The sequence below is a fragment of the Eurosta solidaginis genome, chromosome 1 (genome assembly GCF_040869045.1).
Source record: "Eurosta solidaginis isolate ZX-2024a chromosome 1, ASM4086904v1, whole genome shotgun sequence".
Lineage (NCBI taxonomy): Eukaryota > Metazoa > Arthropoda > Insecta > Diptera > Tephritidae > Eurosta > Eurosta solidaginis.
Window position 1 is genome coordinate 324,488,565 of NC_090319.1, and position 12,797 is coordinate 324,501,361.

At 35.3% G+C, this 12,797-nt stretch overlaps 2 protein-coding genes across 2 annotated transcripts in view; both read right to left on the reverse strand.

Moving 5' to 3' along the window:
• The window catches only part of Atg13 (Autophagy-related 13), an 89,654-nt gene extending 77,510 nt beyond the window's left edge, over positions 1–12,144 (reverse strand). The window contains exon 1 of the mRNA XM_067761957.1: positions 9,801–12,144. Coding sequence (XP_067618058.1) covers positions 9,890–11,563 — 1,674 coding nt within the window. The 5' untranslated portion in view covers positions 11,564–12,144 and the 3' untranslated portion in view covers positions 9,801–9,889. The remainder of the gene's footprint in view (positions 1–9,800) is intronic.
• Ctl2 (Choline transporter-like 2) overlaps positions 1–12,797 on the reverse strand; it is a 169,450-nt gene that overhangs the window by 149,350 nt on the left and 7,303 nt on the right. The window lies entirely within an intron of this gene.

Here is a 12,797-nt window from a genome sequence, read left to right on the forward strand (position 1 = left end):
CGAGCGGAAGGACAGACGGTGGACTGTGTATAAAAACTGGGCGTGGCTTCCACCGATTTCGCCCATTTTCACAGAGAACAGTTAACGTCATAGAATCTATGCTCCTACCAAATTTCAAAAGGATTGGTTAATTTTTGTTCGACTTATGGCATTAAAAGTATTCTAGACACACTAAATGAAAATGGGCGGAGCCACGCCCATTTTGAAATTTTCTTTTATTTTTGTATTTTGTTGCATCATATCATTACTGGAGTTGAATTTTGACTTAATTTACTTATATACAGTAAAGATATTAAATTTTTTGTTAAAATTTGAATTTAAAAAATTTTTTTTTAAAAAGTGGGCGTGTTCTTCATCCAATTTTGCTAATTTTTATTTAGCACATATATAGTAATAGTAGTAACGTTCATGCCAAATTTCATCATGATATCTTCAACGACTGCCAAATTACAGCTTGCAAAACTTTTAAATTACCTGCTTGTAAAAGTGGGCGGTGCCACGCCCATTGTCCAAAATCTTACTAATTTTCTATTCTGCGTCATAACGTCAACCCATCTACCAAGTTTCATCGCTTTAACCGCCTTTGGCAATGAATTATCGCATTTTTTCGGTTTTTCGAAATTTTCGATATCGAAAAAGTGGGCGTGGTTATAGTCCGATATCGTTCATTTTAAATAGCGATCTGAGATGAGTGCTCAGGAACCTACATACCAAATTTCATCAAGATACCTCAAAATTTACTCAAGTTATCGTGTTAACGGACGGACGGACGGACGGACGGACGGACGGACGGACATGGCTCAATCAAATTTTTTCTGGATCCTGATTATTTTGATATATGGAAGTCTATATCTATCTCGATTCCTTTATATATGTACAACCAACCGTTATCCAATCAAACTTAATATACTCTGTGAGCTCTGCTCAACTGAGTATAAAAATAAAATAAATAAAATAATTATAACCAAATATATAAAGGTAAAATATGGATACAGCGCACGTCACAAAACACGTATTCAGAAAATGGAGAGGGAGAAGTTTGCGCGTAGATTGAAAAATGGAGAAAATGCGACGCTCCAAATTGAAACACCATATTATGTCGCAGGAACAAAGGTTATGGAATTTGTCAGCTCTCCTAGCATAGCACCAGAAGGCAATCATTTTTCGTCAACTTCGGAATACTACGAATATTATTATCTTATTTAGCATTTGCGTGAATAAAGAAACTAATATGATTTTTTTTATAAATTTTATGTTTTATTTTGTGTGGCTTCTTCTCTAGCGTTGGTTTTAAAAGTACTCTTCCATAGCTACTCCAAGGGTAATGCTTTGAGAGTACTTTCTTAAGTAATCCCATATAGGTACTCCATTAGAGGTGGTTTAACGAGTTCTCTTTTGCTAGTATTCCAAGGAGTAATGTTTTGAGAGCAGTTTCGCAAATAATCTCTTGTCGTTAGTCCAAGAAGTAATATTTCAGGAGCAGTTTAGAGAGTACTGGTCCGCAGATACTCTATAGAGTAGTTTTTCTGGAGTACTTTGGCATATGATCCTCTATGGGAGCTCCATGGAGTACTACAGTGAAAGTACTCTCACGTATGTACTCTATGGAATACTCACAAACAAAGCGAGAGTGCGATCACCTACTCCTCTCCTAGGACATCGCAATGTTAATTGGAGCACATTTTTTGTATGAATACAGATTAGTATTGGAGCACTCCTAAGGGAGTATTCCTTGCACTATTTATCGAGTACTCCATAAGGGTATCTATGACTACATAGCAAATAATATGAAAACGTAAGAAGTCCACCGTACTTATTTCAACAAAACCAAATACACAAGTTACAGTTGTAAATATATTAAAAGCGTATTTCGCTAAGAATAAAAATTTATCTGTTTGCAAAACCGTTTTAGCCAATTTTTTGTATTTGATAAAAGCTTTTCTATATTAAATAACTTCCCACCTTGAATAGACCCAGATCTGATTGGACAGCTGACAAAAACTGTTTCCTTAAAATTATTTTCGCAAACGCAAAATGAATTTGTTAATATAACACCATAGCTTTCTTCCTACCGCTTCCGCCTTTGTTCGCAAGCTGACTTTTTGAAAAAAATTTACTATTTTGCTGACATCGCTCTTTATACTTCTACCTTCTATGATCTAAATGTACTTGTAAGAGAATTAATAAGTAAGGGGTTGATAAGAGCAATACAAAGTATTTAGCTTTACCCCTTCAGCAACCCTTGAAGGTTTAATGTTGTCATACTGAATGTCTTTATCGCTATAACGGCAACAACAGCATGTACTTGATAGCTGCGAAATATTATAAGTGTACATGTATTTACTCATTTTTGACGTGGTGGTGGAAAACGGTTAACATTTTTTTAACATTATAGTCCAGTTTTGTATGAGAGAACTGTCAAATTCAATCACACTTTAATCAATACACTTTGGATCATGATACAAAAAATGGAGGTAGGTCCATTTAGTGTAACGTTATCCACCTGACTTTCGCGGGGACAATGACAGTTTCACCGAAAACAAGCTACCAGATTGAAAAATGTTACGAATTTTTCTGATGTTGATGGTTTTCATATTAACGGTACGACTAAATTACTTCCATAATTATTTCAAATAAAAAAGAAAAAGAAAATGATGCGTTGGAAATATTTTAATACGAAATATCAGCCTAGAAAAGAATGTTTTTAATAAGTTTTTCGAGCTCCCGAAAATTGCTTTGGTGGAAGAAACATGGATCGAGGTATACAAAGCAGGGGAATGTAGCCTTCTTAAGTTTCCGTACGTTTGCTCAGAACATGTTGACAAAACATAAACGTTGGTCAATTGAAAAGAAGGTCCCTATAAACCGGCACGGCAATTTCTAAAGAGTTTAGTATACTTGAATGCAATTTTTTGAAATTGAATGGTGATAAATTGGCTTCAAGTCCACATTTTTTATTTATTGTATAATTCAAGTGGCGCGGTTGAGGAGGGAACTTTAAAATAATTTTTTAGGGAGAACATTGCCCTGTAGCCCTGCAGTTTAGCCAGTAGTTATGAGAGTTATTTTGCCCGTTGTACTTGGGGTCACCTTGGGGCATACCCCACCTACACTTATTCTGTGCCCTTTTATCATTGCCATTGATGTGGCGTCCCACAAACGTAACAAATTAAAAACCTACCACTCACTGCAGACTTCGGAGGTACACTTTTTCTCAACATGCCTTGAGAAATATCCACTGTAGAGGCATGATAATAGGGTCATTTTTCGTGTATTTTTTTTTTGTCTAGGGATCAAGCTGTCATAAAGATATGACTCACTGACTCTCAGTTGATCATTGCATTTTCATCCTGAAGGAAATTTGCATCCCGAAAAACCACAATTTCGGCTTAAAGAGTAACGGTATGGCAACGCTTCTAGCAAAACCACAAACATTATGAAACTTCAAAAATCCCCAAATGCGTAAAAAAATTTTGAGTGGAACTACCTTCTTTTTTATACCATGCTTTGGATAGCCTTTTAGTAAAGTTTCCCTACTGCCACTCATAGTAAAATGTCAGAAAAGTTCACTTACTGCCTTTTAGGAATTTTAATGTTAGTAAATTTCTGCGATTGCAATTTACTAATTAACTAAACAAATACTCATTATTACAGTTTGATGTTTACTTGAAAAATATTAAATTTCCCGATTTCACTTTTTACACTTTACTGCTTTTTGTTTTATACTGCAGTGTAGGTATGGATCAAGTTAAAAATTTGTTGGCATAATTTGTCTAAAATGCCACTCTTTAAATAATAAATAAACTCACCACTGGTTATATATACATAATATTTTATATTTGTACAAAAAGTAATATATTTTTGTTAGTTTAGAACTGCGCGTTTAATAAAAACTAATGTAATTAATCTTAGTTTTTTTATTTTTCATAAAAAATAAAAAAGGTTTATGAAGTTCTTATACTTGGAAATTCGTATAGAAATGGCATTTTAAAAAGCTTTATAAACCATTTATATTTTTTATGAATATGGCGGTTAGTTTTAAATACGTTTTTGCAGTATTTTTGGTTTTTTTTTTCTACCCTTTTTTTTGTTTTTTTTGACAACTCGGGTTGATACAAAAAGCAATAATTGTATTTAAGTCGCATCTGCGATCGACATTAACAAAAGTAAATATTTGTTTTTCCTTATTTTAGTGTGAAGTAAGTTGTTGTTGTTGTGTAGTATAAATATTTGTAATTATTATTTTTTTTTTTTTTGCAAAATGTTTTTACAAATTTTCAATGCTTTTCGTTTGCGTTTGTCATTCAAACAATAATTATGCACTTATTTCAGGGATGCACTTTAACGTTAAGCTAATCGTTTATCAAAAAATTTCCACCGTTTCCGTTGAAACACTTCGAAATATTATCGATAAAGAAATTATCAAGATAAATTGTATCTCGTTTTTAACCGAAACGAAAAGCTTTCGTTAAAGTTAAAAACGTTAACAAAAACGTCATACTTTATGTTTGAATTGTGCTGGCAATACTATAGCCATGGTGAAGCCGTAAGTTGGTAACAGCGAGCAGACATACACACAAATGTCATGTAATTTGTTTGTGTAATTCGTTGGTGCTAATGTCAAAAATACTCTGAGAAATGTTCGTACTGTCAAAATTCATAAGAAAAGTTGCAATCAGCTTGGCTAATGCTTTCACCTTTAATGACTCCGCCATCAATCAGCTTTGCCAGCATAGCTTGAAATTAATAATCAACATAAACGATTTGATTTCGTTTTGATATGGCGGAAAACGAAACGAAATCATTTCGTTAATTTGACGTTCTTAACGTTAATAAACGAAACGAAATGACTTTGTTTCGTTTATTAACGTTAATTATCGTAACGAAATGATATCGTTTCGTTAGTTAAGCATGCCTGACTTATTTCATAGAACCGATTATCGAATAAGTCCTTATTATTGTATGTATGTATTTACATGTGCATGTGCATATGTACCATAGCTGGGCATACTGCAGCAAAAAAGCGTATTATAATAGTAGTAACGGCCGCCGTGGTGTGATGGTGGCGTGCTCCGCCTACAACACCGAAGATCCTGGGTTCAAGGTTTTTCAATTAGAGGAAAATTTTTCTAAGTGGAGTCGCACTCCGAGTGTATTTCTGCCATGAAAAGCTCTCAGTGAAAACTCACCTGCCTTGCATATGCCGTTCGGAGTCGGTATAAATCAAGTAGGTCCCGTCCCGCCAATTTTTAGGAAAAATTAAAATCGGCCTAAAATCTCCTCGGAGGTTATCGCGCCTTACGTTTATTTTATTTATTTAATATATAAAATTTCACTTATACTAAATTTTTTTTCACATTACCAGTTCAGTTTTTCATTTACATTACCACTAAGACAGTTCTGGCAACAAAACAAATTTATTCGTTTTATAGTAATTTAATTCGAATTTCTATAGAAATTACTTTGTGCTTGTAAATAAAAAGTAGTAAATGTGTATGCTTACTAGCAGCTTAATTTGCAATAACAATAAGGTTAACAGATGTATATATATTTTTTTTATTTTTTTTCAGATAGTGCGGTGTGAACTGTTATTATGACTGCAAATTTATTATGAACCTTAGAACTGTTGTTGTTGTTGTTGTAGCAGAGGTCGCCCCATCCAAGAGGTGTGACCGATCACAAATTGTCATCAATATCCTATAACGGGAGTCCAAGGAAACTTGCTGTTTCAACAGGGGCTGACCATAATGAGAGGGGTGTTAGAGGTGTTGGTTCCACAATACAGTAGAAGAGTTGGTTGGTGTCATGTGGGGACATGTTAAAAGCAGGGCATACTTTTTGTATGTCGGGGTTGATTCTGGATAGGTAAGAGTTTAACCTGTTACAGTATCCAGATCGAAATTGAGCTAGAGTGACTCGCGCTTCCCCAGGGAAAGTGCGTTCATTAGAACTGTCAAAAATGTCCATTTCTATTTAATTTGTCCTAGCTTGTAATATGCATTTTACTGATAGTGCAATTTCATTTCAAATTACGCTTAGAAATTTACCCCCCCGCAGCGAGTATTGGTTTTATTTTGCTGAATTATGCCCATATCTGCGTAAAGCTCATATAACTAACCAATATACCTCCTTCCATACTCGTCATTGGAATCACGGAAAGAACCATAAATCTTTCGGAAAACTTTCCTCTCGAATACCGCAAGGGGTATATCAACTACTCTTGTTGTTGTTGTTGTAGTAGTGCTTCGGCTCATCCAATAGAGAACTGGCGCAAATCAATAAATGCAAATATAATAATTATAAGCTTGCGATACAAACAGGTGATTGGAACGAATATAAAAATATAAATCGTATCTACAAAAAGCTAGTAAAAATAAAGAAAGTTAAATATATGGAAAATAAAGTCGAAATGAATGAAAATAACGCCAGAGAAATGTGGAAACATCTTAAGCATGCGGTTTGCTTAACGAGAGATAACGAAGGGATTAAAAAGGCGATAATAGATGGTATGATGGTAGAAAATGAAACTGAGCTGGCAAATGGTCTAAATAGGTTCTTTATAAATAGCGTAATAGAAATTAATAACATCATAGAACCTTGCCGTATAGCACTAAGTGATGTACAAGTCAATTCTAGATTAAAGTTTGCCAAAATAACAACAGATGAAGTTATTAATATTCTGAAAGAGTTCAAATATAAAATAGGCGGTAGAAAACTTATATCTGATGGAGTACTTAAAGACTGTATATCGTATACAGGATATTTCTACGCACAAATAATCAATAACAGCCTAGAAGAGGGTCTTGTACCAGAAAAGTGGAAAACGTCAACGGTGATACCAGTGGAAAAAGTTAAAAAGACAGTAAAACCTGAAGAACTTAGACCCATAAACACGCTGCCTAGTGATTGTAAAATACTTGAAGCTTATGTTAAGAACCAGTTAACGAAATACCTTGAAGATAATAATATACTAGCCCACCAGCAGTCAGGCTTTAGAAAGAAACATTCATGTGAGACAGCTCTTAATTTGGTGATACATGACTGGAAAGAAGAGTTAAATAAAAAAAAAGTGGTTGTTTCAGTCTTCCTAGACCTCAAACGAGCTTTTGAAACAGTGGATAGGGAGATCTTAATCAAAAAAATGGAACGTATTGGTATAACTGGTATAGAACTTGACTGGTTTCGCAGCTATTTGAAGCAGAGGAGACAGAAAACGGTTATAAATACCGTGATGTCTGATGAATTAGAAGTACCCATAGGGTTACCACAAGGCTCAGTTTTGGCACCGATACTGTTCTTAATTTATATTAATGATATAGTTAACGCTATTGAAGGTTGTGAAATTAAACTATTCGCTGATGATGCATTAATAACGATTAGTGAGAATAATATTAATTCTGCACTTTCTAAAATACAACATGAACTGAATAACCTGTATAAATGGTTGTGCGGAAATAGACTGAAACTTAATATAAATAAAACGAAATTTATGATAATAACAAGGAGGAACGTTAATGAGGATATAATTGGTTTAAAAATAAATGATGAAAGCATACAAAAAGTTGACAGTATAAAATATTTGGGAATTATAATTGATAACAAACTCAAGTTTGAAGAACATATAAACTACACAGTCCAGAAAATTGCGAAAAAAATTGGGGTTATGCAGAGAACATCCAAATATATTCAAAAAAAGTACAAAATAATTATATATAAGTCCATTATAGAACCGCACTTTGTAAACTGCCCATCTATTCTATTCATTGTGTCAGACAAAGAAATAGATAAACTTCAAAAGATGCAAAACAGATGTATGAGATTTATTCTTAAAAAACCTAGAGATACTCGTACGGCTGATATGCTGAGAAGTTTGAACTGGTTAAGTGTAAAGCAAAAGATTTTTTTTCACGCTATGAAGTTTATATTTAATATTAAAAGTGAAAATGTACCTGAATATCTAAGTAAAAACGTAGTATTAGTTAAGCAAACACATAACATTAATACAAGGAATAAACACAATTTCAAACTGCCTTTATTCAGAACTGAAATAGATCAGCAAAATATTTTTTATAAAGGTCTAAAAAGTTTCAATGAACTGCCTATAGATATAAAAAGTTGTAATGAAATCGGGGCTTTTAAAGCAAAACTTTATGAATATTGTAAAACCTTAGCAATAAGATAGTAAATTGTAATATAATTTAATTTATGAATTAGGCTTTTTTGCCGTAATAAATAAATGAAATGAAATGAAATGAAATGAAATAGGTGCGACCGATGACAAATTGTCATCACTATCCTCTAACTGGAGTCCACGCAAAATTGCTGTTTCAACAGGGGTGGACCATAATGAGAGGGGTATTAGAGGCGTTGGTTCCACAATACAGTTGAAGAGATGGTTGGTGTCATGTGGGGACACGTTACAAGCAGGACATAAGTTTTGTATGTCGGGGTTGATTCTATATAGGTAAGAGTTTAACCTGTTACAGTATCCAGATCGAAGTTGAGCTAGAGTGACTTGCATTTCCCTAGGGAGTGTGCGTTCCTCTTCTGCAAGTTTTGGGTATTGTTCTTTGAGTACAGGATCAACTACTCTCCTCACCGTATGATGATACAAAGCAATTAGCCAGCCGATTACGTGCTACGCGTCACCCATATGGTCGCCAAGCATAAAAATCACACACTGGAAGAAATTACAGGCCTGCCAAAATACTGCTCTCAGAATCGCCACGGGCTGTCTTCTTATGTCCCCAGAACACCACCTGCATAATGAGGCGAGAATACTCCCCATCAGGGAGAGAAATGAGATGCTGACCAGACAGTTCCTGTTGAATACCCAGAAACCTGGGCATCCCAACAGACATCTGATTGATGAACCAGCACCGCCTAGGGGCTTAAGGAGTCATCTCCGTAAGCATTTTGAGGAAATACGGCACCTGAGAACCCAGCCGTATGAAGTGAAAAAACACAAGCAGGTCCTTGGTGAACTCCATAAACAGGCGTCGGACCTTTATGCCGGGAATTGCCCGGTGAATCCAGTGCTTAACGAAAATTATCCAAAACTCGCGGAAGAGGAACGCATACTCCCCAGGGAAACGCGTGTCACTCTTGCTTAACTTCGTTCTGGATACTGTAACAGGTTAAACTCTTACCTATCCAGAATCAACCCCGACATACAAAATGTATGCCCCGCTTGCAATGTGTCCCCACATGATACCAACCATCTCTTCAATTGTAATGTGGAACCAACGCCTCTAACACCCCTTTCCTTATGGTCCACCCCTGTTGAAACGGCAAGTTTCCTTGGGCTCCTGTTAGAGGATATTGATGACAAATTGTGATCGGTCGCGGCTATTAGGTGGGGCGAGCATTGCTACAACAACAACAACAACATGAGAAGTACTCATATTATAGAGCAGGATTTTTGTTCGTCGAGAGAGGACTTTATATTTCACTTGCTTACACAGTTCAAATAAGAACTTGTAAGCAAAAGTTGTCCTTTGTTTGATTTCTAAGCTGACACTTGCAGATAATGTATGGAGTTTACTACTCGTCGCATTGGCAATGCAAGTTAAATATCATAATAAAAATGTGAAAAAACAAACCAATGCTAATCGTGCAAAAAGCCCAAATATGATACGTACATACATACTAAAATAGTATTTATAACATGTATTTATAAATAATAATAAATAATGCAAATAAAAAATAAAATGCCAAACATACTCGTTTGCTTTCTACATTATTCTAATGAGTAGTTCCGCGGCTCTCGTGCTTACACTTTTAACTATCTATATACTTACTTATCAACAAATGTATGTATTGTGTATGTATGTATGTACTTAAAATAGTATCCATAGATCTGTCACCACATTCGATTTATTTGTAATATCTAATTGCTCATTTGCAATCCACCGCTACTTCTACTACCCGTCGATGATGATGTGGTCAAACCAAGCTGTGAAACAAGCTCATCATAGTCTTCTAAGGATGTTTCAAATTCATCTAATTGTTCAACCGCTATTTCCGGCTGAGCTTCATTCAGCCCAAGCAATGGTGGCGCATGATAACAATCACGATAAAATTTCGCCAAATCATTAACATGCGAATTTGGCAAGGCAAAAGGAAAGTTCAGCTCTTTAAGCAGGTTATCATCGTCAGGTCGACGGTTAGACATTTGATGTTGCAGTTGCGGCGTTGTATTTTGACGCGTTGTCGCTGGAGCGGGTATGAGTAGACTTTTAATAGGCGGTGATTGTGAGAATGTCGTTATCGTCGTCGTCGTCGTCGTTGAACAATCGGTTGAAGATTTCGCTGTTTGTATGCCATTTTGTCCACCACCACCACCACCACCACCTCCATTCTCTAAACTTTTAAACGCCATAACATTGTTATTATTCAATGTTTTTGTATTACTGTTATTGGGATTCGCAGCGCCCACACTACAACCATTACTATCGTTATTATTTGCTTGCAGCTGCTCTTGTCCATTGCTACAAATGGTTGGTAGTGTAGCATTACCGCTACCATCACTTTTTTTATTTAATGATTCAATTGAACCTGCTGAGCCGCCACTCTCATGACGTGGCCGACGCAACAACCATTCAAATGGTGGTGTTTCAGGCAAAACATAATCCTTTTCAGTCCATTGGCGTAACTTTCCGACATCAGTGAATGCACCTGGACGCAATGGTTTTTCAATATCAACAATTTTTCGTTCTCCATTCATTCCGGCACCTCTCTTCAAACCATTCATTGATAAATTTATTGTTGGTGAAGTATCGCCACGTCGAAAGTGATCAGACTTAAGCATAATTGTATTGTTTTCACCATTGTGTCCCTCCGCTGCAGTTGGTGTGATAGTCATTTTCGTACGATAATGCACCGACATACACAAAGTACCAACTATTGTATTTAATTGTCCAATTTTTACATTTTTATATCCTTCGCCCAATGTGTGTAACTGCGGTCGTTCCACATAGATGCGATAATAAATGCCATATGCTTCTGGACATTGACGTCGCGACAACTTATAAGCTGGTGTAGAGCGTGTTAGTGAAATAAGCGATTTGAGCAATATGCCCATACGGTTGTATATTGCATGTGCTGCCTTTAATGTTTGTTGCTCTGACAATGGTCCACCAGTACCATTTGTGACACCGCCCTTTCCACCATTTTCAGCATTCTTTATGAGCACTTCGCATATATCATCTTTACAATTTTTATGACATCCGGGTACTTGTATATCTAATGACCAAACTTCCAACACCATTTGATCACCCTCGACAGTGCGTAAAGATATTTCTATACATAATGGCAAACGTTTCAATATACTTTGGCCAGGTTCCAATGCTAACGCCCGCTTTGTCTCCATATATATATCAGGATGATCATGTATAACAATATTGAACCAATCGCTGCCAGTAGCTAGTGGATTACATGGAGTCTGTATTTTTTCACCTAAACGCGACTGCACAACAACTTGTGTGGACTTCAACGCCAGAAATTTTATAAACTTTTCCACGTCCTTTTCAGCAGCATTTACATTGACACGTTGTCCAGACATTTTTATTTTATTTTTTTTCTTTCTTTTTTATTTTGTAACTTTTTTTGCAATTCACTTTTTGATATGTTTTCAGTCTCGTCCGTGGGCGTGATATTTCGCGTTACTCGTACCAAGTACGTACTTTCGCAAGTTCCAAATTTTATCTTCTTAAGCGCTTCTATAGCAGTAGAAGCAGAGTCCAAAGTACAATTTTTTATTTATTTTAGTTTGTTTTGTACACTTTAATCACTCCTCTACTCTTATTAAGTATTCCAAAGTTTTTATTTTGTTTGGAATTCTTTCATATTGAATTTTGTATCATTTCTCTTTATCATTCATTCTCTGTAACTGCGTTTACTCATCATCACTATTCATTCACAAATTGCAGCTGTCAATTTTAGCAATAATTTTACAAACCATTTTATTTCGCTTTGTTTAAATAATAATATTTTTGTTTGTGCTTTTTCCACAATATTTTGGCGTCAATTTTGTTAAAATTTTCCGCAACTCAGACCTTTTCCGGTATTTTACACACGACTTAATTTCTTTAACTTCCACTTTGAATGAACGTAAACGATATGAACACGCGTACAAATGGGCGATTGTCGGCTGAGCAAATTGAAAAACGAGGCAACCGAATATGGTACCAAAGCAAAATAGAACTGCATCAATCAAAATTAACAACCCTGGTGTGAAAGAGTGCTGCAGGAAATGAAGTCGGTAATTTGGTCGGTAAATAATAAATAAATAAATAAAATGAAATAATTCTGTAATTTGGCAAATCAATTATTCGGAAATCGTATGGAGTGCCTGTCGTAAGAGGCAACTAAAACACCCAAATGGGTAATTCTGTACGACAGTATGACAATCGGCAGCGATTTAGCTTAGCATATCCCGAGGTCGGGGATGGAACTTGATATCAAATGAAAGAGGGAGTTCTCCCGATGACAAATACATATATTTTAAAGTGCGTAAACTTATAGGGGCATAATCATAGTCAAAATAAAATAGGTTTTAAATTTAGTTGCAGCTTTTTGACATAATTTTCTATGAGCTATCGGTCAAAAAAAGCTGCAACTAAATTTAAAACCTATTTTATTTCGACTATGAATATGCGCCATAGTTTATAAGTTATTTGTTGTTAAAGTTTGCAAATGGGTTTAAAGTTACCATGGTATTACTGTCACTTTCTATCTACATACGACACCTTTCACATGAATTTTATACATAAGTACACTCTATAATGTTTATAAAA